Raw genomic sequence first — 26,746 nt, forward strand, 5'->3', positions numbered from 1 at the left:
CCCAGTGGGAGCCTACTCCCTCCCAGTTCACCACGAGGAAAGCAACTGCAAAGGTTTAAAAAACTTCTGTGATACCTTGAGATTCCCCAAACCACCGTTGCAGCTGTTTGATCCACAAAGCTGGCTGGGGTCCACTGGTCATATAGCATGGGCTTGACAACCCCCTTGTTTTGTAGTCCCAGGAATACAGCACAAACTGGAGGCTCTAGGGGGCTGCGTGTGGCCCAGGAGGTCTCAAGCTTTGCAGGCCTCCCTTAAGTGGGAGGTTCAAAGCCTGGCAAATAGGAGTGCAGCCATTCTCCCACCTCTCGCCAGGCTCCCTCTCAGTGTCTCAGAAAGTTTCTCTTGATAATTTTCTGCTACAGCAGTATCTTGTGACAAGCTGCCAGATTACAAATGGCTCCTGCATGAGCTGTGTGGGAAGGAATGGAGGACAAAGACTTATTTCCGATCAGCAATGGGGAAAGAGGACTGTCCTGCATGGACAACTGTGGAGACAAAGACTGATATAATACAGTATTGATACCCACATGGCACTGCCCCCAAATGGCTCCTTAGAGCTGCCAATTACAGAGCTAGAATGCCATAAGAATTAGGACAAAGCTTTAGGTGTTTCCTGTCAAAAATCTGAAGTTGATGAGTTGTAGAGGGATGCCTACAACCCCTCCTTCCTCTGGGCATGTTTGTTACCCTTCCTGCTGTTGCAGCACCTCTTGGAGGTGGGTAGATGGGTGCTGGACTTGTCACAGTGCTGGTGCTGTTCCGTTGACAACTGGCGTGTGGGAAGCAACCTTTGTGGATGAGAAGCTACAACGTTTACATGGCTTTTTCTGTTGTCTTGTGTGCTCCCTGAAGCATTTGGTGGGCCACTGTGAGATACAGGAAGCTGGACTAGATGGGCCGTTGACCTGATCCAGCGGGGCTCTTCCTATGTTCATTACAGAAGCAGCTGTGAATTACTAAGTGTTAATATAACATGTAAATTAGCTAAGTGCCAAAAAGCCCATCTCTAGGCAAGAAACAGCCATTTGCAGCACCCTGACTTCACCAAGCTTTTTCTATTTTTTATTCTGCTCTCTTTCTAAGACATTTAGGGCCATGTATATGACAGTCCCACAGCTGCCCTCATATCTGCACAACAAGCCTATGAGGTAGGCTACTGGTTCGAGGCAAGGCAATTTCATGGCACAGCAGGGATTTGAGTCCAGTCTGGGCTCAACACTACCATACCAACTCCCTTCCCTCCACAGATGTCAAAAATAAGATGTAAACACAAAGTAGTTACAGACCCAATCCTATCCAAATTTCCAGCATCTATACAGCCCTGAGGGAAGGGAACAAAAATTCCCTTACCTCAAGGAGGCCTCCATAACTGCTTTCCCATCACAGGGTGCAGCGCATGCCCTGTTAGCACAATTACATCAGCATGTAAAGTTGGATAGGATTGGATCCTGTGTGTCTGCAGCAACGACAAGTCTACCCCACCATCCTGCCTTTGAAATTTTAAACTTGGCCTAAGCAGAGTGCATATGGAAGGGAAAACCACTCCTCTCATGTAGTCATTCCTTCCCTCATATGTCTCACACAACACCACAGACAGCCAGGAAAAAGTGTTCATGAGGTAGATTACAACAGGCCTTTAAACATTCGCTGGCTTGATTTTAGTCACAGTGCAAAAGTGGCCAAAACAAAATCCGCTGCTTGCAGATTCATCTCATGCAGGGGTGCCCAAACCCCGGCCCTGGGGCCACTTGCAGCCACTCTCAATCTGGCCCACATAGGAGCCCCCAGTCTCTAATGAGCTCTGGAGACTTGCTGGAGCCTGTGCTGGTCCAACACAACTGCTCTCAGCATGACAGCCAACTGAGACCTCATGTGAGCTGTGGGACAAGGGCTCCCTCCACTGCTTGCTGTTTCACGTCTGTGATGCAGCAGTGGCAGCAAAAGAAAGGCCAGCCTTGCTTTGTGCAAGGCCTTTTATAGGTCTTGAGCTATTGCAAGACCTTCATGCATTCATATAAGTTCCATCTCTAATGCAATCGTTTATGTAAATTTATTCAAATTTGAAATGTAAACTAACTCTTTTTTTCCTGGCCCCTGACACAGAGAGATGATGTGGCCCTCCTGCCAAAAAGTTTGGACACCCCTGATCTAATGCCACAGGGATTGGCTGCTGCTGCAGTAGCCCTGAGGCAGACTCGCGTTCTGCTTGAAAGACTCAACTCCACTACTGGCCCTTCCCAGATGGATAGCAAAACTTTTTTTTTTTAATTAAAAGGTCACCTCCCATCCCACAAAAGGTTTTTTTTTCTAGAAAAGACACTGCCTGAAATGAATGTTTAATCAGAAAAATATTTTAATTTGCAGTATCAAACTTTCACCATCAGTTTTAGTCAACTGCAATTATGCACACAGTTCTATTATTCCACACACCACCTATCACAAGTGGAACACTGAATGGCCAACATCGCAATGGTCTTGAACATACCTGTTTATTAAGAATATCTATATGGTGCTTTTTCAGCAAAAATATGCATGCTTGCAACATGCTTCTCCACCAATACTGTTCCCTTCAAAAGTTTTAAGGAGCAATGAAAATTGCTTTCTGATTTCTGTTTGCATCAGAGCCAAGGAGGTTCCTTTCCTGCCTAAACTTCTGGGTAAAAAGGATCAGTGGAGATATGATCTGAGACCCCAGTTTAAATCCTGAGCAGCCACTTAACAACAGCAGCTCTTCTACAAGGCAACAACGTTTGCCCTAAACAGACCTGCCAAAAATACTCCAACACTTCTTCACATCACCAATGTAAAAAATTTTTTAAAACATATTTTAAATTCAGAGCTTCATAAATGAGGGAAGGAAAGAGATCTCTCGAGTCTCCAGATTTATTCCAGCCTTAACCTACGTGTCAGTTAGTGGTGCCTTTAGAAATTAGAATCTTTTTACCTAGCCATGCTCAAACTTTCATGACTGTTGAGAAAAGCAGGTTCAGAGGCTGCAGTGGGATGGATAAAACAGAAGCATTCTGCTGGACCGTTGACCTTTTTTCATTTTCAGTGACTGGTTTTGAATGAGACTGGAGCCACCTGACCAAACGGAGGGCACTTCACTTTTATAAAACACCAAACTTGCATCAATTCCCTTATGTTCAACTATATGTAAAGTGGCAGAGTACAGAAAATATATGGAGGGTTTGACTTCTTTATGGATGCTGAAGGACTCTTGGGAGTGTTGAAAATTTGAGACGTTGCCAGTCATATCACATCCTAACTTGAGCCCAGAATTTGTCTCCTGACACCAGACAGCTCCTTTCCCTCAATTCTGCACCAACAGCAAGTAATTAGACCCAGTAAGAAAGAAACTGAGCCTCCAATTCAAACTAAACTAACTTTAACTTAACAGGTATTTGCATCCATGTGCACAGAGTGCAAAATTTGAGTCCTCTGGCACTGAATTTGGAGTGGAGCATGCATACACATGTGCACAATGCACAGAATCAGCTCCTATGGCTCTCAAAGGTTTCAATCCACCCTCTTCTTTAAGACATACTTCCAGTCTTGCAAACAGCATGTGCTGAATTGCAGTGCATTATGCTAAGCTGAATGCCCCCAGACCATTTGGATTCAGAAATCTTAAGGCCCCATCCAGTGTCCTGCACATCCTTTTCCCATCTAATACACTGGACACCATCAGTCACTTCTACAGGGGCTCTCAAGAGATGTGGCAGGGGACAAAAAGGATTTCTCAGACACATTTATTTATAAATTGATTGCTCACCAAGAGCTGCAAGTGACATTTCATGGGTCCAGGATGGTGAATGTTGTGTACTTCCATGCCTACACTGTGCAGAACGACATTCTGACATCAGATTATAAAATCCTGCATATTCCTAACCCTCAGAATTAAAGAGGATCCCCCTTAGCTATTGCAGCAAATGCTGATATTCACCTCAACAAGAATGTCAAGCATCACAGATGAATTTTGTGGAAGCCCAAACATCCCACAGTACACCGTACCAATGGTCACCCAATTCAATTAGGATGGTCAACATTCACCACGTTTCAGGCATTTGATGTAATGGTTTGGATCCAAAGATACGCTCGGGCATGTCCCGTGAAGTCTTCTGAGTGACCGACCCTATGCCAAGTCAAAGTGCTTTTCACACCTCTCAAGGTTTCCCTGGAAGGGTGTCCAAGCACAACCTGGGATCCAACCCAAAGTCCACCCCAGTGTAACCAAACTGAATTGCTGGTATTTGAAAGGAGAGGATTCTACACCACCTGCAGTTCATCACCTCTTCCCAAGGGTCCCTGCTTTTCTTCCCTTCGTTGCCACCACCCAAACCTCACCAAATATTGCAACAATTGTTCTTTCATTGCAAGAAAGCGCAAGTGGAGTGATTGCTCAGCTCTTTGTGTATCAAGTTAAGCAAACAAATAATTTACCGCAAGAGATGGGATTTTTCAAGAGTCAACCCTGAATTTTGCTAGTGTCATGCACTCAAAAACTACTGCAAGTGAATGCCAAACTGTCTTTACAACAGGCACACGTTTATGGCTGTTCTTTTCCTGTGGTCAGAATCACCAACAAGACTGCTGAGGCCTGGTGCTGGCTGGGTGGAGAGAAATAGCCCACAAGTCAAGTAGGTTGGGGTGGCACAGATTTTACCCATGGAACTTACCTAAAGCAGTTGAAAACTGCACACAAATCTCTCTCACCTCAATCTGCCCAGTGAAAATGAGAGCTCATGCGGCGCACTCCTTTTTTCCAGAGTCTTATGCGCTCTCTTTCACATGCCTTTTCCTGTGTAGGCCAAGATAAAAGCTGCTGATAAAATTCTTGCCGCATTCAGTGCACTGGTACAACTGCTTGCTCTTGTGTGTCCTGCGGTGCATCATTAGAAAGGCCATGTGGGCAAACTCCTTTTCACAGTCAGGGCATTTGAATTGCCTGAGGACACTATTCTGATACTGTTGCAGCTTCAACTTCCAGTCACATCTCTGTTCATGCTCTACCTGGTCCTCCTGCTGGCCTCTCAAGGGACCATGTGGTTGGACACCAAGGCCACAATCTGAACCAAGGCTCTGCCCATGCACTGCATGCAGGTTCTTGGTTGGGGAACCTTCGCTTGGCCGAGGCACTCTGTCCACAGCATTTTGTTGCTTGTGCTGCGGGCCCATAGAAATCCTTTCTATCATGCATACACAGGGCCTAGAGCTACCCCTCTTCTTGCCTTCCAGACACGGGGAAAAATCCCCCTTTTGCCAATGACGCCTGAGGTGCCGAATAGCCCCACTCCTGAAGTTGAAGATCTTCTCACACAAAAGGCACTTGTGCCTCAGCCCTGCATGGAACGCCTGGTGCACAGGCAGGTAGTTCTTTCTGAAGACCTTTCCACACTCCTCACATAGACAAAGTTGCTCTTCGGCACACCTCTGCCCGCGCTTGCCATTCTTACTTGCCCCCCTTTTGGCAGGCACCTGATGATGCTGACCAAGAACCATCTCATGCACTAAAACGTTTTCACGGTGAAGAGAAAGAGGCTGTTTTTCCCGGGCGTGACCTTTCAGGTGTGCATCCCGCTGCCACTTGTACACAAACTTCTTCCCACATTCCTGACAACTGTGCAGCTTTTTGATCACATGAGCCAGTGGGGGGCCACCAAAGCCCCCCATGAAGCCCATTTTTTGGTCACGCTTGGCAGCGCCTCCATGATTGTGTCTCTTCTGATGCTTGCGAAGTCTGAACTTGGAGACAAACCACTTGCCACAGTAGGAGCAACTGCGCAGAGTGCAAGATGGCAGGCCAGAACTCCGGAAGCCAATGCTGCCATCACTGGGGGCTGATCTGGGCGATTTCTGCTTGGTTTGAACCTTCCTGTGCTGCAGGAGACAGTTTGGGACACAGCAGTTTAACTGATGTTTCAGCAGCCACTCCTTGTGGCGATACCTGTAGTGCGCCTCCAGGTTGACCTCCAATGTGAACCGCTGTTCACACTGACCACAGGAATAGGGCTTCTCCTTGCAGCGTACTTTCTGGTGCAATTGTTCATGACTCTGTAAACCGAACTGGCTGCTCTCCACGCACTTCCTGAGCTGGGATGCAAAGTGCAGTTGAAGAGAAATGTCGCAAATGCAGTTGGTGCCACATGTGGCCTGCGCACCCAGTACTTCCTCTAGGTGGCTCTCCTCATGGATCTCCAGGTCACTTTGGAACATAAAGACAACCTCACACTGAGCACACGGCTGGGGCCCAGCCTCATCATGGCCCTTCTGATGCTGGAGAAAGCTTAGGTACCTCTGGAAGCTCTTCCCACAGAGAGCACAGAGGTGCAGCTTCTCCCCTGCTCGACTCTCCTGGGGGTGAACTGGCTGACCAGGCTCCAGAGAGGGAGAGGTCTTCCTACCATCTGTGCCTGCATGAATGTGGACCCTCCAGTGCATTCTCAGCTGTGAGTTGCTGGGAAAGCCCACCCCACATTCAGGGCAGCGAAAGGACACATTCTTTGTGTCAATCTTCTGGCGTACTTGAGGCAGCCATTTGCGTTGGAACCTCTTGCCACACTCACTGTGCCCGAATGGCTTTGACACTGTGACTGTTCTTGGAGAATAGGCAAATTGGGCCAGCTCCTGAATGCTCTTTCTGTATTCAGCTTGTGGAAGAAGCTCGGCTCTCAAGGGGCTTTCTTGCTGCATTACTGACATATGCAAAAGTTCAGGGGCTCCTCCCACATTGCCATGTTGGGCTGTGACTTCCTCTGACCTGCCATGCACCAATGAGAAGTGTCCCACCTGCTCAGCACATTCCTCACGGCACCTCTTTGTGGGTTGGTCATTTGCTGCAGGAAAGAGAAAGCAGGAAATTAGCCATCTAAAAAGAACACAATAAAAGACACGGAGCCAGCAATAAAATTGTGAAGTAGGAGGGAGGCGTGCAAGAAAGAATACATTTTGCTTGGCAAAGGCATATCCCTACTGTTCACCCATATTTTTAAAAATCCTTTATTTTGGATGTTGTAGTGAAGGCAGAAGTGGAACCGATTAGACTCCCAAGAGTGCTTCCAAAAGGGAAAGCTATTACAGCCCAGGAAAAATGTATAAAGAATGATTTGCTGTTAAATTCCTCATCAGAGGACTTGCAATCACTCACTTGCTCCAGCAAATTAAGAAAGCAAGAACTGGGCTGCATTAGTTACTATAACCACATTCCATAAGTAGCTGGCTATTCTTGCATCCAATGCAAAGTACAGCAACAGTCCTTTCAGCAATTACAAGACTCAGCCAAGTGTTTCCTCCTTTGGCGTGGTCGTCCAAATTCTGGGCATGACTCTTACAGACCAATCCTACCCCCCTCCCCCACTGGCACGACTAGCATTACAGCAATAACACAGTAGCCTCCAATGACGTGGACTCATGAATTCCTGCCAGAGCAGGTAAGCCACGCAGGCGGGGAGGGGGTTGAATAGGAAGGGATGGGCAGAACAGGTGGGGAGGAAGGCAGATCAGGCCCGGGGGGCAGTATCGGTGGCAGCAGCACATGCCGAATTCTGAATCCTTTCCTGGGTCTGATCCTTCTTCATGGAGCAATGTGGACCAGTGCCAGTCACTGAGCTGGTACAAGTCTGAGTTGCCCCATAGCAGCTGCTGGGACTTACCCCAGGGCAAGGGCACAAATTTTCCCTTACCCCAAGGAGACCTCCAGCAGCTGAAATCCCCTGTGGGATACAACAGGAGGCGCACCAATGCCACTGCATGGGCATTTAGGTAGAATTGGGCTACTGGTTCTGTTTATGTTCACTCACATGTGCAAGAACTGTCAGAAGAATCACCATTTCTGGATTTCTGAGTTCCTTTGAGGTTCTGATGTTCACATTGTTCAAACCATGCTAAAACGCCAGATCTGGTGACCGGAGATCCTCCTCATGGCACAAAGATGGGGTGGGGGGGGGAAGGACAAGAATTAGGAGAAAGCATAACAAAGCAGATGAAGACAACTTTATTTCTAGCATCTTTATTTCTCTCTGGGTCCTCTTCAGAAACACAGTGGATTCTAAGAATCTAGCCCAGGGTGTCATGAGGCCCGTGGGCTGGGTACAGCCCACACAGTAATTGGGCTCTCCTAGTGCTGCCCTTTCAACAGCACAGATTCTGCCCAGGCACTGAGAGAGAAAGATAGAAGGCCTCAAAGGCAAGGGATGCTACAGGGGAGTAGGCACACCAAGAGGGGTGAGAGAGGGAGAAGCTGCCGAGGTGCTGGGAGAACCCATTTATCATGTGTGCCGCCCTTTCAGCAATGCCCCTTCTGCCGAGGCATCACTTTGAAGAACACCTTGCAGCTGCAGAGCTGTGATGCCTTGGCAGAAATGGCACTGCTGAAAGGGCAGCCTGCGTGATAATTGGGCTCTCCATATCTTAAAAATATTATCAATATTTACATATTTTCTGTCATTTGCAGCTGAGTTTCCACATGAGAACAAAGTGCTTAATTCTGGCCATCATTTGCTTAATGACATCACTTCCTGCTTAATGATGTCATTTCCAGCTCTCAGCAGGTTCCATGAATGCTACTTGGCCCACTGTATGAAACAAGCCTGACACCCCTGATCCAATCTGTCTGCCATGCTCAACACCACCACCCTGTTCAGAAACACTACTCTTGAGATTTGCTAGTCTGAAAAAAAAATGACAAATTGATTTGAGTAGGAAATGCAAAGTGGATCTCTGGCAATCAGAGGAATAACATTTTAGGAACAATTTGGCTAGATTGGTCAAAGCAGCAAATAACTTAGGGCCCAATCCTATCCAATTTTTCAGCTCCGGTGTAGCCACACTGCAGCCCCATGGTAAGGAAACAAATGTTCCCATACCTTGAGAAGGCCCCAGTGACTGCCCCTCCACTATAGGATGCAGCACCCACCCCACTGGCACAACTGCACCAGCACTGAAAAATTGGATAGGATTGGGCCCTCAGTCTTTAGAACACTTTCAGCTAACAACAACAACTAGGTATTTATATACCGCCTTTCTGGTCATCGGATTACTCCTCTGACTTTATTCAAGGCGTTTTACATAGGCAGGCGTTTCTAAATCCCTCAAGGGGATTTTTACAATCATAGAGGTTCTCTCTTTCAAGAACTAACAACATTTCAGAATGGATCTTCCTGGTTTGGTCTCACTTCTGGCCTCCGGTTCTTCCACGCAGGCTGACAAGCAGCTCCATCTCTCACATGGAGGGCAGCCAAGACGCTTCTTGCTCACACCAAGAGCAGGTGGAATCACTCAGCTCGGCTAGTCAGCTGCTGCAAGGTCTTTCCATTCTCAGCCGTTCAGGGAGCTGCCAGTGTCCTCGAATTGGCGACCTTCTGATGTTATCTTCGGGCTAACGGAGGCTCTACCCTCCAGACCTCCTGCCCAGTTATAATATAAGAACAAAAGATTTCTTGGAAACAGACAGGGCTGTAGTTTCTAACACAGAAAACCTGTCTCAATCATCACAAGTCTTTTTCAGTTGCAGTCTCTCCCTACCTGCAAGCAGCAAAGCCTTGTATGTGTCTTTCAACACCTCCCAGTATAACTCCTTCTGCCACTCCTTCAAGATCTTCCACTCTTCCCTGGAGAAAGTAACAATGACATCCTCAAACCTCACCAGTGCCTGGAGGAGGATACAAGTCTAGGTCAGGAACAGAACAAATCATTCCATTCAACAATCAGCTCCCATGAATTTTAAACAAACCACCACAATGTCCAGTTCCCATTACTGTTGAAAAAAATCAATGCACATTTCTGGATTTAGCAAGCAACGGGCAGTGCATAAGAGGCACCCAAGTCTAATTCATTTAAGAACATGGCCATTTAAAAGACTTATATCTCACTTTTTCATATCTGATACAGAGAAGCTAATATATCAAACAACCATGAAAACAGCAGCAAAGCACAACCACCATGTCAAAATTAACCATAGCCAAACCAGCAAAAATTCCTCATCCACTGGCAGTTTCCTCCTCCACCAGGCCAACAAAGCTGTGGTCCACCATCACAGGTGCAGCGTATCCTTTGAGAACACTCTCCCAGCCACCCCTTGTACTGGACAAGCAGGCAGGCCTTCTGCAGGACCCTCTCGGGGCTCATGGAGGGGAGCGATGTCTGTGTGCCCCCACAATGATCTGAGGAGGTTTTGCTAGGGCTCCATGGATGGTGGGCATCACTACCCCACTGTTCCTGCAGGTGGTAGGGACTTGCCTATCTGCCGCTAAATGATGATGCTGCTTAGGCAGAACAGCCTCTGGGCAGAGCTGGAAGTGCAGTGATGTGTCCCAATTCACTATGTTTGAAACAGCATTGGACCAGTCTGTCCCCTGGGAGGGGGGACAAACTGTGAGAGTTGCCACCACTGCTGTTGTCAGGTTGGTGGGTGGTGGGTTGGGCAAACTCCCATGGTCTCTGAGTCTGCTGTCACCACCCCACTGGGGCTGGCTCTCCAACCCCCCAGAGATGTGCTCTGCTCTGTCCTGCCTCCCAAATGGTCTGGGGGTTTCTATCAAAGACAGGCCATCTGAATGATCCTCAGTGGTGGGTTTGCTCTTATCAGCCACACTTCACCGGCAGGATCCAGCAGATAAGCCAGCGCTCCTCCCTTCCAGCTGCCAGCCACTTTTCCTCCACCTCCAATCTTTCCCCCTTCCCCCTGCTGCTGCTACTGTTGCTGTTGCCGCTGCTTGGCCCTGGTAAGGCAGCTCCCTCAGGGAAGTTGGGGTCGCTCATACTGGCTCCAGCAATGGTCGACCCCAATATCTTTTATGAGAAAGGGGCAGAAAAGTCAGCCTGGCCTAACAGTTCACACAAACTGCCTACAAGGTGGTCACACTTCCAAGCTGCACGAGCAAGTATTTCTCCATCAAAAAATCCCCCCCTACTTAAACCTCTGTCAGTAGGAGGCCAGGCCAGAACTCAGTCAAAAATGCTCGATGTATATGAAAAAGGTGGCCTTTTTGCCTAGGGAGAAAAAAAATGAATCATGAAGTTCCCCCATTTACGGGGTACTGTGACACAGTCCAGAAAGAACCTCACCCCCTCAGTCTGTGTGAAGCAGGACTCAAACATGCATCAAGGCCAGGAACCCCCAAGGCTGCTTCATTAACTGCATGTGTCCAAGGGAGCCTTGGGATGACCTAACAGCAGCTCTGCTCCTCCCTGATGGCACATGGCCGGCTGCTTTTGAACCCTGAGAAGCATTTCAGAAGCGGCTTGAGATGAGGACTCATCTCATGGGTGTGTGTACACTGTGCAAAGAGACACATCTCACTGGGTGTGCAAACACCCCTTCAGGATGCTCTAGTCCAGTGTTTCTCAAACTGTGGGTCAGGACCCACCAGGTGGGTCGCGAACCAATTTCAGGTGGGTCCCCATTCATTTCAATATTTTATTTTTAATATATCAGACTTGATGCTACCATGATACATCACTGCATTTGGGGAAATGTTACAGATCTGTACTTTTAACAGGCTACTATATAATAAATAATAATAATAATACAGGTATTTCTATACCGCCTTTCTTGGTCCTCAGATTTCTCTTCAGACTTTATTCAAGGCAGTTTACATAGGCAGGCGAATTAAATCCCCGTTGGGATTTTTACAATTGGAAAGAAGGTTCTATCTTTCAAGAAACCACAACATTCAGATGTTTCTTTCTGATCTGGTCACAACATTCTGGCCTCCATCCTCCCACGCTCAGAGCAGATGGAATAACTCGGCTCAGCTTGTCAACTGCTTCAAAGTCGCACGGTGCTGGTGGCCTCGAACTGGCGACCTGCGGATGTTATCTTCAGGCAAATGGAGGCTCAACCTGCTAGACCAGACCTCCTGCCCTGCCCATATATATGCTTTTAACAGAGATAGTAAATGGGATTTACTCCTGGGTAAGTGTGGATAGCATTGTAGCTGAGGACTGTTAAAAATTTTCCTGCTTGATGATGTCACTTCCAGTCATGACATCACTTCCGGTGGGTCCTGACAGATTCTCAGTCTAAAAAGTGGGTCCTGGTGGTAAAAGTGTGAGAACCGCTGCTCTAGTCTACTTGTAGCCTGCGCTAAGCTAATGAAGGTTGAGAGTACTTGCACACTTCCCAAGGTGGTGGTGCTTTTCGAAGGACTCTGGTGGGGAGGCTCTGCCTTCCCACCCACCGCATATCCCTGGACCATAGAACAATGAATGCTGACAGCCGAAAACACAATGAAGGATGCAAGGTTATAGTGTACATCCCACTAAGGAATGTGGCCACAAATCCTATCAATAGAATTAAGGATAGAGAAGAGAATGAAAAATCTTGCCCACCCTGCCAACACACAGCCCCACATGCACATCACCAGACTCTAGTTCAGTGGTTCTCAAACTTTGACACCGGGATCCACTTTATAGAATGAGAATCTGTCAGGATCCCCCCAGAAGTGATCTCATGCCTGGAAGTGACATCATCAAGCTGGAAAATTTTTCACAATCTGAGGCTGCAATCCTGCCCACACTTACCCAGGGATCAGTCCCATTTACTATCATTGTTAAAAGCATATACATAGTAGGCTGTTAAAAGTACAGGTCTATAACATTTCCCCAAATGCAGTCACACACCATGGTAGCATCAAGTCTACTCTCTTAAAAATAAAATACTCAAATGAATGGGGACCCACCGGAAATTGGTTCACGACCCACCTAGTGGGTCCCAACCCATAGTTTGAGAAACACTGCTCTAGTTAGTACCCAAGCCCCATTTCAGGTTGGCCAGCAGTGAGTGATTTTGCAAGTATGAATGAGGCACAGGCTGATGGGGGAGGGGGTATGTACATGTATGTTCATGTGCATGTTTGCCAATCTTGTTGGCATCCTTCAATCTCGGAAGACTATGGTATCACGCTCTGAATAGTGTTTTGGAACAGAGTGTCCTCTCCAGTGCGCGAAGCCTGGGTAAAGTAGGTATGGAGGATAGACTGTTACCCATGCAGCAAATCCCCCCTCTCCACGTCGCTGAAATGGTCCAATGGAAAGGCAGAAGCCAATACGGTTGGTTCCAGCGGCGTCGCAGGAGTTGCCAGAATGTGACTGTGCTCAGCCATGAACTGCCTCAGGGACTCCGGCTGCGGATTTTGCCTCAAGGTTGACTCCTGAAGTCTTTTCCTTAATTGGATGTAGCCACAAGGCAGTGGAGGTTTGGGATCAGAGCTTTCCTTCTCTCAGATGAGCTGCCTTCCCAGGCTAACAAGTCCCATCTACCCCGGTGGCTGTTCAGTCGCTTCTTACGACAAGTAAAGCCAAACTGAGGGCCTATTCTTTGTCAAGGATTCTGGGAAACAACTTGGAATGTTTGCCAAGGATTCTGGGAAACTGAGAGCATGCATTCCATTTGCACAGGGTGCTTAAGAACATAAGAACAGCCCCACTGGATCAGGCCATAGGCCCATCTAGTCCAGCTTCCTGTGTCTCACAGTGGCCCACCAAATGCCCCAGGGAGCATACCAGATAACAAGAGACCTGCATCCTAGTGCCTCCCTTGCATCTGACATAGCCCATTTCTAAAATCAGAAGGTGGCACATACACATCATGGCTTGTAACTCATAATGGATTTTTCCTCCAGAAACTTGTCCAATCCCCTTTTAAAGGCATCCAGGCCAGATGCCGTCACCACATCCTGTGGCAAGGAGTTCCACAGACCAACCACACGCTGAGTAAAGAAATATTTTCTTTTGTCTGTCCTAACTCTCCCAACACTCAATTTGAGTGGATGTCCCCTGGTTCTGGTGTTATGTGAGAGTGTAAAGAGCATCTCTCTATCCACTCTGTCCATCCCTGCATAATTTTGTATTTCTCAATCATGTCCCCCCTCAGGCGCCTCTTTTCTAGGCTGAAAAGGCCCAATCGCTGCAGCCTTTCCTCATAGGGAAGGTGCCCCAGGCCAGTAATCAAGTGCTTGCCAGGTCTGTATTATTTGCTGCTGCAAACTGTCACAGAGAGAAATGCACGGAGCAAACTTTATTTCACATTCTGCGACTCTTACAGGAGCTGAACCCAAAATGGCAGCTGCTTGAGCTTTCAGTTGTCTGCACGGTGTCCCTGTGTGTGCCTCACTCACAGAACACTGCAGTTCCTTCCCACCATAATTAATTGCAAGGCCTCTTAGGCCACTGCTGGTGGTTCTACAGCACAGTGGCAGAGAACATGCTTTGCACAAATGCAAACCCAGATTCCATTTCTGGCACCTCCAGTTTTAAAAGGGTTCTGGGTGCCAGGGCTGGGAAACTGGAGGGCCACAAGTCGGGGTTGCTGGGCCAGAGGGACCCAGCCTTACAGCATCACTTCAGATCTACGCTCTCTCCACCCAAAGGGAGAGAACAAAGGAGTGAGCAAACAGCCGTTAGTCCCTGTGCTGCAGCTGGGCACTGCAAGAGACGACTGGGAGAGCGGCAGGATAGCGCCCTACACGGTTGATGGGGTCTGCTAGAGGAGGCCGACCAGTCTTGTAGCGGACCCCATCAACTGCGCGCACACTGGCAAGAGCCACAGGCTGCTGCATCTCCGTGAGGCCTACTTCCTCACACGCCTGAGCCCTCAACAGCAGCCTGGCATGCACAGACTGTACTGGGCAGGAGAAGCCCCTCCTCCCAGTGCTTTCTCGCTGGGACCTCCTGGGCAGTGCGCACTGCAGGCCCAGTTCTGAGAGGCCTATCCTGGGGGGTCAAGCCTCGCGTGTCTTTGTCCAGGGCTGCCCTCTCTTCCAAAGACCACATCTTTGCTCCTGACACTGCTCTTTCTACGCCACAGCCTTGGCAGGAGTGCGCCGCTTTGCCTTCCTGTCTGCCAGGAGGCGGCACGGAGGACAAACTGCGCTTCCCCCAAAAGCCAACCCCAGAACGACCCTTCTCTGTCTCCAGACCCCCACACAGGCCTGTTTGTAGGTCTGGTTAAGCAGGCAGCAGCAGGAGATTGGAGAGGCCTGTGGGGGCTGTGCCTCCTCAGACGGTGGAGGGCAGGGACGTGTGGGGGAGGCAGAGCCTCCCCACTGGAGATCTTTGAAAAGGTGCTCAAGCACACTCCACCCAAGTGCAAAGTGGGAGAACCATGGTGGCAGCACCTTAGGAAGCACTCCAGAGAGGAGGCTCTGCCTCCCCTGCCTCCCCACCCACCACAAGTCCCTGCTGCTAGGACCTCCTGGTCCTCGCAGCAGTGCTCTTTGAAGGACTTCGGTGGGGAGGCAGCGCCTGCCCTGCCTCCGCATCCACTGCACACCCCTGCTAGACGGGATGCCCCCTGCCATCTGCCCACGCTTTGAAAACACGCCCTGCAAGAGGAGCACTAGCAGCTCAAGGGGAGGCTGCTCTAGCCCCGCCAGCCGCGGGGCCAGCTTTCCACTTGAGGGGAGTTTGGGGGAGCGCGAAGAAGGTGCCCCCGCTGCCCCCCTCCTGCGGCCCGGCTCCAGCCCCCGCCCGCAGAGCCGCGGCGGGCACCCCCTTCCTACCTGCGAAGAGCGGCCTCCCGGCATGGCGCTCCGCTGCCTGCGCGGGGAGCAGCTGCGGGCCGGCAGCCCGGCGAGGGGAGGCGCCTAGCCGCGGGGAGGGGCGGCGCTCGCCCCGGCAGCCTCCAAGACCCCCGCCCAGCCCAGCCCACCGCTCGCCCAGCGGAGCGCGCATGCGCGGGGGCGGGCGGAGGTCTGGGAGGGAGTGCAGACCAGGCTCCGGCTCCTCGCGCTGGGCGGGGGGCTGCTCGCTGGAGCCTGCTGGGGGCGCCCTGCCCCCTCCGAGGAGCACCCCCAGCCTCAGGGCTCGGGCTCTCTTCGCAAGTCTGCATCAGTGGCGCAGCCAGAGGGGGGCAGGGCGCTGAGTCTTAATTCATTTGTGCCAATGATGCAAGCTAAAGAAAAGCCACAACCCAGACACAAACAAATGTTATGCTGCCAGACCAAATGTTCAGTGAAGCAAGTGTTAGTTCTAGGGGCGTTTATATCTAAATATTCACAAACGAAATAAAGCCTAATAGAGCAGCTAAATGGGAAAGTGAGATTTACAAAAAACCACTTCACTTCTCAGTGAAAAGAGGGTCTGCTTCAAGCACGCAGTAAATCAGAGAGGAATGTTACTTTGACAGCCTTCGAGAGAGAGAAATGCTCCTTTGAAGCCACTGTCTGCTGATAAGAGATTTATGGACTAACACACTCTCCCTCCTGCTGGCCCCCAAGTCTATCCAAGCTGGAAATTCCTTTTTTTGCCAAGCAAACTAAACAGAGACCCATGGAAAGGAAAAGGTTTTTTTTTTCAGATTTAAACTTATCATTGGTTCCTTTTTTAAAACCAAAATATTATATAATAACCACAAAGTTAGTATGTTTGCATGTCAAGAAAGGTATGAGGCCTGCTTGCTTTTTGGTTGGTGTCTTTAGGGATGTAAATTAAACTTGAATGTCAGTGCAACTGAATAGAGAATTAAAAGGGAAAAGGCATTTTGTATTCAGGCATCTTTAAACTAGGGAGAAGAAGGCTTCTGAAATCTAGAACATAAATCAGACAGGCATTCCATTTGAACCAAATGCAGTTTGATATACACTGAGAAAGGCTAATTGGAAACCTATTATTCTATTAATTCCCTTTTAAAACCAAAATATGCACTGGGAGAGCTATTTAAACCAGAGTTTCATGTCAAAAGAACATCTTTGGATTTTTAAACAATATTCTATTAGTTTCCTTAAATCAAAAGGAAAACAGAAACAGTTTTGCTATTTTAAATGAATACTGAGTTATTACACCAGGGCATCACAGAAATGTCAAAGGAATACTATGTTTCCATGCATTCTTTGATATTTTAATAGTTATTGCTTAATAGATTAATGTTAGTAGCATCAGAAGTGAATCTTAGCTGTTAAAAATAGTTAGATCAAAATGCACAGAAAGAGGAAAACTATTGAGGGGGACTTGAAGTCATAAGTTTGAGAGTTGTAGTTCAAGATGCAACCTTGGCAGAAGTAATATATCTTGCAGATATGGAATATGGGAGCTGTATCCCTGTAAGAGGCAGATGTCTAGGCAAAGTTAATTAAGAGAGTCTGACAGGAGATACTAGAATGTAGTATGAAGTCATTCCTCAGATAAGGCCCTTGTCTTAGGCAAAAGATACTTTTAATTAGGAAACTCAAGGTCCAGCTTGTTAGGAAAGTACAAAGAGAGATTAGACACAACGCAGAGACAGATTATAACTCAAAGAGAGAGAGATAAAGAGAAGTCAGGATGCCTGCACCAATTAATCAGGGAAGCCGATATCTCTTGACACCAAGAACAGATAGTTAAAAGTAATACACAGGTCAGAAGCAGTTTAATAAAAAGACAGTTTATCTTGTTTGACAGACAGAGATAGAGCTTGGTAGATACACGTGTTGGCAACCTTCAGTCTCGAAAGACTATGGTATCGCGCTCTGAAAGGTGGTTCTGGAACAGCGTCTACTGTGGCTGAAAAGGCCGATTCGGGAGCGACAGTCCCTTCCACACCGGGAGCAAGTGCAGTCTGTCCCTGGTCTGTCTCCCTGACTATGGGCCTTCCTTCTTTGCCTCTTTGCCTCAGTCTGTTGGCCAAGTGTCTCTTCAAACTGGGAAAAGCCATGGCCTGCCTCCAAGCGGGCCGCTCAGAGGCCAGGGTTTCCCACCTGTTGAGGTCCACTCCTAAGGCCTTCAGATCCCTCTTGCAGATGTCCTTGTATCGCAGCTGTGGTCTACCTGTAGGGCGCTTTCCTTGCACAAGTTCACCATAGAGGAGATCCTTTGGGATTCGGCCATCATCCATTCTCACGACATGACTGAGCCAACGCAGGCGTCTCTGTTTCAGCAGTGCATACATGCTAGATACAAACACCTACAAATCAGCTAGACAGGAATAGATAAGAGATAAGCAATAGCATTCCAGAGAAAGAGTCCCTAATTAAGCCAAAACGTTCATGAATAGCCTCTGTCTGAATTCTAAGCTGACAGAAGAAGCTAGATTTAATTGAAATAAAATGAAATGTTTCTCAAAATCCTTAAATAAGAAGTTATTTTGTCTTGTAAATATATGTTTACACATAGAATAGAAACCACTATACATCACCCAAAGGTAACAGTACACTTATGAAGAATCACAACTAAAGAGGACTTAGTTCAAACAGAGGTTAGCCCACAGTGATTAATGACCAGACAGAAGGAATGTTGGATAGATAAAGAATATGGCTGTTTGAAACATGTCAGGGTCAGGCCAGTGAAGAATGGCCGGAGATAATTCCAAAAGACATACCATAAATCCAGTTCTGTAATAAATAAGTAAAGAGTAGCAAAAGATAAGAGCAAATAATTAAGTGCATGATATCTCTGGCCAATCCTGAGAAAGCCTCCATCTGTGATGTCACACATCAGCCAATGAAATGTAAGACTCCTCAGACAAAGAAGCCAGAATTGAATAAAAGGAGAGAGGCTCACACTGGAAAACTGCTATTCTCTGGAGGCACTGAGAGTTCCCACATGGCTCTCATTGCTCCCCACTTTGGATAAGGAGTCCCTAGTGGTCCGTTGCTGGCAACAAATAAAAGCTTGCAGATGATCACCACTCTTGCCTACTGAGTTTGTTTTTGAACTTTGTTGCGGACCTTGCAACACCAAGAGGCTGCTGTAGCTCATTCAGGGCCCGATCCTAGCCACCTTTCCGGTGCCGGTGCAGCCCCAAGGAAAGGGAACCAGCATTCCCTTCCCTGGAGGAGGCCTACATGCCTGGCCCTCACTGCAAGGTGCAGCACATGCCCTGTTGGCACAGCTGCACCGGCACTGGAAAGTTGGATAGCACTGGGCCCTTAGTTGAGGGGGTTGGGTGAAAGGGGGCCTTTGGAGCGCTCAAAGAACCGTTGGGGAACCAGAGAGAGTCGGTGAGGCAGGGAGCGGAGAGAGTTACCGGGGGGGGGGGGAGGAAGGTTTGTTGCTGTGAAGGAAGGAAGGGTTTAAAAAAAAATACCTATGTACCTGTCTTTTCAAATCCTTTTCCTGCCTCCTCGTTCCTTGTCTTTGTTAGCTCGATGAATACTCTTTCATGTTACAACTGCTTTGCTTTTCTGTTGTTTTTTTTCTGGTCAGGCTACCTGGGTCCTTCTTGCACAGTGACACAATTCAAAACTTTGTAACACTGTTGAAGGAAGCCCTTATTGTATACACCTAACTGTTCTTAATGCAATACCCCATGTAAGTCATGTATGCTGTGCACTGGTTTGCTCTCAGACTTCTCAAACTACCAGGCTGAGGACTCAATAAACAGCCAACTTCTAACTCCAGCTGAGAGGCCTTGCTTTCCTTCTCCAGCAATGGGCTCCAGGAAGAGCAAGGTATGTGCTATTTTGGTAGGTCTGAGTATGTCCTTAGGCTGACAGATCTTACCCACAAAGGCGCACCTTTATGAAAATGTCCAAGCACCAGGCAGCAGGAGCAAGCTGGTGTCTTCTGGCCCAGCCTCATCTCAGGCTTTTGGGGCTGAGGCCCAGCAGGGAGGGTGGGAGACATCCTGCTGAGGCAAAAAAGATGAGAGGCAGGCAGAGCAGGCAAGGGGCCCCCATGGGGGGGGAGAAGGGGTGGCAGCCTTTAAAGTGCAACTAGCCCTGGTGCTGGAGCTCCATGATCAGGTGCAGAAGGAAGGGAACCTGCCTCCTCCCCCTTTTTTGCCAGTTAAAATCACTCCTTGATGTATAGGGGAAAGGGTTAAAAAAGCTTCCCTGGGCACTGTGGTCCTGGTCGGATTCATCTACACTCCCCACCTCCAGGTTCTATTCATTTAGAACACTGTTGGAGATAGTGATGATCATGTGCCTCCCACTCCACCTCTAGTAACAGCGTTGCCCCAGTAAACACCTGATGGTTACAGCCCCTTTCAGATAGAGGTGGTTCTCCTGTGTCAGACAAGTCAGAGCCCAATCCTATCCAATTTGCCAATGCGGGTGCAACCGTACCAATGGGGCGTGCACTGCATCCTGTGGTGGGGAGGCAGTCACAAAGGCCTCCTCAAAGTAAGGGAACATTTGTTCCCTTACCTCGGGGCTGCATTGTGGCTGCACCGGTGACGCATGCGAACCTGTCTCAGACCCCTTCTCCCCCTCCAAAGCAAGAACCTGTAGCAATCATCAGTACAGAGTAACGGGGGGGGGGGGGAGAGCAGAAAGAAACAAAGACAAGAAAAGCATGAACTTAGGGGAAAGCTTAAAACTTACTGCTTTGCTAATCTTATCACTAACAGACCCTTTTTGCTGACAAGTTGACAAAGTGCCTATAAACCACAAGCCAGACATACCCATCAGACATGGGTGAAAATAGAATAAGCAAACATACATGAAACGGTCAAAACAAGGCAAGTCTACTTCCCTAAAAGTGAGGAGGGGGAAAGGGCATGAGAAGGACAATGGAAGGTTACCAGGAGAACGTTCCTTTTTGGAGACTCTGTGTTCTGAATTACTACTGAAATGTATAAAAGCATCTCAAAGCCCTGAGGAGGGGCTTCTGGATCTGAGCTGAGTCTCCCAGAGGCCAGGGACATGTCTTGTTGAAACAATAGACAGCCTTCATAGCCTTCCACCTTTCAGTGTCTTGCTTATTCGGTCTCAGCGGCACTGGACAGAACCTACACCTGTCTACCAACTGGCTCTGCCCTTTGGGGCAGGGGTACGACACCAGTGTTGGAAAATTGGATAGGATTGGGCCCTCAGTCTGCCAACCACAACAGGGAAGATGCTTGCACCACAATAACTGCTGTTCAGAATCGGCACAGCCCTCAGGCTGGCATAGGGATTTTGCAGAGGTCAGTGTGCATGACGTTCTATGGTTTGGCTTTGAACAGGATTTGGTACCCAGCACAAGGCAATTTACAGCCAGTGTTGTCGCCCGCATCATTGGATAGAATCAGGGGGTCTCTCGCAGGAGGACTCTCGGAAGGAAGTCCAAACTGCTTTCTTGGCCTGGCCTGAGCTTTGATTGTTGACTTCTTCTGATCTGGTTTCTCTCATATACCATCTCTCATATTACATCTTAATAGGTTCTTTAAAAAAAATTAGAAATGCATTAAGGTATTATGAAATCTGGAAAAGTGTCTGTCCAGTTCTGAGAACGATAATGCTTTTATCAGTGATGTGGGTTTTATGAACTGGAAAGTTTTCTGGATATTTGGGATCTTTAAGCTTTATGTTTGACGTATTTAATAAACCAAACTTTTAAAAAAATACACTTGTTATCTTCTGTGCTGTTTCAAAAATTTCAAAAGTTTTTCTAATAATCGCATGTTGCTGAAATGAAATATTTGATTGGGATACAATTTCAGTAAAGAACCCTGGTTTTGCTTTAAGCTTTATGATAGCCAAAACCCAAAGCTAATGGTCAGTCGAATACAGGGTGAAAATATAAGACCCAGGTCAACTCAGAAGTAAGTCCTATTTTGTTCAATGGGGCTGTCACAAACTTAGCGGGGTTTGGGGTGCTCAGAGTTCTTGGTTCTCAAACCCTAAAGCCCTCAAGGCCCCCCTGTTCAGTAGTACTGCCACCACCCTGTATATGCCAGTGCCTCAGTCCAGGGACACTGAGACCCTCTAGGCTTAACTCTATCCCTTGAAGGCACTGAGCTCTTTCTCCAATTAAAGCTTCAGTCCTCAAGTTACTAGGCCTCAATGAGCACTTGGTAGCTTGCTAAATGGCTAGGCAGGATTTTGAATCTTTGTTCCCAACAGGCAGTGAAACAACTTGGTAAAATAGATTTTAGTTTATTAAGTACATAAGGTTACATAAAGTTACAGTAAGGCAGCAAATGATAGAGGCATAAACATCTAGGAAACATATCAGCAATAAAATAATAAAGCTAGCTGGCTAACTCTATTAATCCCTATTGAAGCAATGAAGACACAGAGTCACATTTTTCAGTTCAGGAAGGAGCAAGCCAGGTTGCTTTTTCCAGCCTCCTTGCCTTCTTTTATTAACCCCTATTTCAGCCCAGTACAAAGATCAGCAGGTAAACTATGCAAGTTCCTCAGGGGATTTTCCATTGTGTTGACTCAGCTTGTTTACGGAACATCATGATCAGGGCAAGACTTTGCTTCATGATCAGGGCAAGACTCAGAGTGTGCTCAGAATGTACTCAGATCAGGGCAAGACTCAGAGGGTGGGCGTGAGTGTGCTCGTCAGTTCTGCCAGATCAGCAAAAGGGTAAGGTTCCGTTTTTCCTGTTTGTTCACTTCATCTATCTCTCACCTGGGTCAATTACTCTTGTAGATCCTTTAGCCCCAATGCTACCTATGAGGCCAGGTGCCCATGGTAGACAATGGAGCTCGAAGCATGCAGGATGTTGCACCCAAAAGCTCTGTTCAAGAAGGCCCCAACACACCCCTTGGGTCTCATTATTATACTTCTCATGCTAATAGTACTGAGGTGACTTCATACTTATTTAGACTGTCCAACCAGAAACTTTTGAGGAGAGAACCTTCTTAAAGTTGGCCTGGTTGCTATCCCCTCATAGTTCTTTACCCTTCCCAACTGGAGATCCAGAGCTGGATTCCATTCCGCTTGATCAGGCGCCTCTCCGTCTACTAAGATGTTAAAACTTCCAAGTGACGCCTGCTTACCTGTCTCAGACCCCCCACCCCAAGCCAAACCTGTAGCAGCCATCAATACAGTGCAACAAAGAACCAAAACGGGGGTGGGGGAAGGCAAGAAAAACACAGGAAAAACATGAACTTAGGGAAAAGCCTTTCTGCTCATTAAGCTTAAAAGAATTCACTGCTCAGCTATCAGTTGGCAATGCTTTTTGGCAAACTAACAAAGCGTCTAGCTAGCTAACCATAGACATTGGCGAGAGATAAACTTTAGAAGGCAACACATATTTTAGTTAGATAAAGACAAGGCTATTCCTTTTTTTTGAAAGTAAGGAGGAGGCAAGAAGTAGATAGTGTACCAGGAAAAACTTCTGCCTTTGAAAGCTCTCTTTGTTTGAATTGCAACTAAAACAGATAACAAGGAGCAGATGGGCGTCATTTGGCAGAAGAATACCCATCTTAGCAAAGACAGTCTACCTGTGTCCGCTTATAGTTTTAAAGATTGTTATTCTTTCGTGCTTTTTAGGGCAAAAGACAGTGTCATTACCTTAGCTAGAAGCCTTACATTAAAGCACTGGAAGAATTATTTTAGAAGTTGTTTGTTACTTTCACAGAAGTCTCACAGAAGCTGGGACTCTGAGCTTCAAAGACTGTGTTAATAAGGAAGAGACACATATAAGTAAAATAGTCTTTGCCCTAAAGTGTAACCAACATATATGGGAACATAGTAGTCATTAGAAATAAGTTTTAACTGCTTGATTCTATTAAAAGCAATAAGGCTAAGTTTGACTAAAGATGCTTGAGTCTCAGAGTCTGGAATGAACTCAGATAAGCAAATATCAGTTTGGGCAGACAACCTTGGCAGAGGCAAATGTCTTGGCAAAAGCATTCGCTAAGCCTGTATCTCTGTAGCCTGTATTGTAACGCTTTAGAAACATGTTCGGATTAAAACAAGAGAAAGGAACGCAGAAGAGATAAGACAGGTAGCTCAAGCAAGGCCATCCTAATCAGGAACGGAGATGTATGCCAAGAAATGGGTCTGAAGTTCTGCCAAATGGTCAATGCCAGGTCAGTCCTGGATAAAATAATGTTATAGCAACTCTACTGGTTCTTGAAAACTTTGTAATTCAATATGTTTAATTGTTTAATTTTACCTTTTATGGAAACTGTAACCTGAAAAAGCCTATCAAGTGTCTCTAAAGTTATCTATAGCCTATTAAGCGTCAGCCCCATCTATGATGTCAAATCTTCAGTGAATGAGAAGTCTAGATTTGAAAACAGAGAGCTATGATGTATAAAAAATGTCCCACTCCTTTGAAGAGTGCCTTTTTCTGGATTTGAGCTGAGTCTCCCAGAGGCCACAGACATGTCTTGTTGAAACAATAAAGAGCCTTCATAGCCTTCCACCTCTCAGTGTCTTGCTTATTTGGTCTCAGCGGCACTGGACAGACCCACCCCCTGTCTACCAACTGGCGCTGCCTTTCTGGGCCGGGTACGACACAAGAGGTTAAGAACATAAGAACATAAGAACAGCCCCACTGGATCAGGCCATAGGCCCATCTAGTCCAGCTTCCTGTATCTCACAGCGGCCCACCAAATGCCCCAGGGAGCACACCAGATAACAAGAGACCTCATCCTGGTGCTCTCCCCTACATCTGGCATTCTGACTTAACCCATTCCTAAAATCAGGAGGTTGCGCATACACATCATGGCTTGTACCCCATAATGGATTTTTCCTCCAGAAACTCGTCCAATCCCCTTTTAAAGGCGTCTAGGCTAGACGCCAGCACCACATCCTGTGGCAAGGAGTTCCACAGACCGACCACGCGCTGAGTAAAGAAATATTTTCTTTTGTCTGTCCTAACCCGCCCAACACTCAATTTTAGTGGATGTCCCCTGGTTCTGGTATTATGTGAGAGTGTAAAGAGCATCTCCCTATCCACTCTGTCCATCCCCTGCATAATTTTGTATGTCTCAATCATGTCCCCCCTCAAGCGTCTCTTTTCTAGGCTGAAGAGGCCCAAACGCCGTAGCCTTTCCTCATAAGGAAGGTGCCCCAGCCCCGTAATCATCTTAGTCGCTCTCTTTTGCACCTTTTCCATTTCCACTATGTCTTTTTTGAGATGCGGCGACCAGAACTGGACACAATACTCCAGGTGTGGCCTTACCATCGATTTGTACAACGGCATTATAATACTAACCGTTTTGTTCTCAATACCCTTCCTAATGATCCCAAGCATAGAATTGGCCTTCTTCACTGCCGCCGCACATTGTGTCGACACTTTCATCGACCTGTCCACCACCACCCCAAGATCTCTCTCCTGATCTGTCACAGACAGCTCAGAACCCATCAGCCTATATCTAAAGTTTTGATTTTTTGCCCCAATGTGCATGACTTTACACTTACTGACATTGAAGCGCATCTGCCATTTTGCTGCCCATTCTGCCAGTCTGGAGAGATCCTTCTGGAGCTCCTCACAATCACTTCTGGTCTTTACCACTCGGAAAAGTTTGGTGTCGTCTGCAAACTTAGCCACTTCACTGCTCAACCCTGTCTCCAGGTCATTTATGAAGAGGTTGAAAAGCACCGGTCCCAGGACAGATCCTTGGGGCACACCGCTTTTCACCTCTCTCCATTGTGAAAATTGCCCATTGACACCCACTCTCTGCTTCCTGGCCTCCAACCAGTTCTCAATCCACGAGAGGACCTGTCCTCTAATTCCCTGACTGTGGAGTTTTTTCAGTAGCCTTTGGTGAGGGACCGTGTCAAACGCCTTCTGAAAGTCCAGATATATAATGTCCACGGGTTCTCCCGCATCCACATGCCTGTTGACCTTTTCAAATAATTCTATAAGGTTCGTGAGGCAAGACTTACCCTTACAGAAGCCATGCTGACTCTCCCTCAGCAAGGCCTGTTTGTCTATGTGTTTTGAGATCCTATCTCAACCTCCCAAGGTTGTAATTCTTGTTTCATGTGTGTTGGCAACCTTCAGTCTCGAAAGACTATGGTATCGCGCTCTGAAAGGTGGTTCTGGAACAGCGTCTAGTGTGGCTGAAAAGGCCGATTCGGGAGTGACAATCCCTTCCACACCGGGAGCAAGTGCAGTCTGTCCCTGGTCTGTCTCCCTGGCTATGGGCCTTCCTTCTTTGCCTCTTTGCCTCAGTCTGTTGGCCAAGTGTCTCTTCAAACTGGGAAAGGCCATGCTGCACAGCCTGCCTCCAAGCGGGCCGCTCAGAGGCCAGGGTTTCCCACTTGTTGAGGTCCACTCCTAAAGTCTTCAGATCCCTCTTGCAGATGTCCTTGTATCACAGCTGTGGTCTACCTGTAGGGCGCTTTCCTTGCACGAGTTCACCATAGAGGAGATCCTTTGGGATCCGGCCATCATCCATTCTCATGACATGACCGAGCCAACGCAGGCGTCTCTGTTTCAGCAGTGCATACATGCTAGGGATTCCAGCTCATTCCAGGACTGTGTTGTTTGGAACTTTGTCCTGCTAGGTGATGCCGAGGATGCGTCGGAGGCAGCGCATGTGGAAAGCGTTCAGTTTCCTCTCCTGTTGTGAGCGAAGAGTCCATGACTCGCTGCAGTACAGAAGTGTACTCAGGACACAAGCTCTGTAGACCTGGATCTTGGTATGTTCCGTCAGCTTCTTGTTGGACCAGACTCTCTTTGTGAGTCTGGAAAACGTGGTAGCTGCTTTACCGATGCACTTGTTTAGCTCGGTATCGAGAGAAAGCGTGTCAGAGATCGTTCAGCCAAGGTACACAAAGTCATGGACAACCTCCAGTTCGTGCGCAGAGATTGTAATGCAGGTAGGTGAGTCCACATCCTGAACCATGACCTGTGTTTTCTTCAGGCTGATTGTCAGTCCAAAATCTTGGCAGGCCTTGCTAAAATGATCCATGAGCTGCTGGAGATCTTTGGCAGAGTGGGCAGTGATAGCTGCATCGTCAGCAAAGAGGAAGTCACGCAGACATTTCAGCTGGACTTTGGATTTTGCTCTCAGTCTGGAGAGGTTGAAGAGCTTTCTGTCTGATCTGGTCCGGAGATAGATGCCTTCTGTTGCAGTTCCAAAGGCCTGCTTCAGCAGGACAGCGAAGAAAATCCCATACAAGGTTGGCGTAAGAACACAGCCCTGCT

General features: G+C 47.6%; 1 protein-coding gene across 2 annotated transcripts; it reads right to left on the bottom strand.

Annotated features, from left to right (window-relative positions):
• Nucleotides 1-2,338: 2,338 nt before the first annotated feature.
• On the bottom strand, nt 2,339-15,611 carry LOC136654118 (zinc finger protein 667-like). 2 transcript variants are annotated; one of them, XM_066630993.1, is made up of 4 exons: nt 15,504-15,611; nt 9,526-9,652; nt 7,803-7,916; nt 2,339-6,839 (listed from the first exon to the last, which is right to left on the bottom strand). In XM_066630993.1, the coding sequence occupies exons 1-4, from the start codon at nt 15,525-15,527 to the stop codon at nt 4,777-4,779; spliced, it is 2,328 nt and encodes a 775-aa protein (XP_066487090.1). In that variant the 5' UTR covers nt 15,528-15,611; the 3' UTR covers nt 2,339-4,776. The 2 variants fall into 2 exon arrangements, with proteins under 2 accessions (XP_066487090.1, XP_066487089.1); XM_066630992.1 differs by having other exon boundaries at nt 7,803-7,919.
• Nucleotides 15,612-26,746: the final 11,135 nt, after the last annotated feature.

The sequence above is a fragment of the Tiliqua scincoides genome, chromosome 5 (genome assembly GCF_035046505.1).
Source record: "Tiliqua scincoides isolate rTilSci1 chromosome 5, rTilSci1.hap2, whole genome shotgun sequence".
Lineage (NCBI taxonomy): Eukaryota > Metazoa > Chordata > Lepidosauria > Squamata > Scincidae > Tiliqua > Tiliqua scincoides.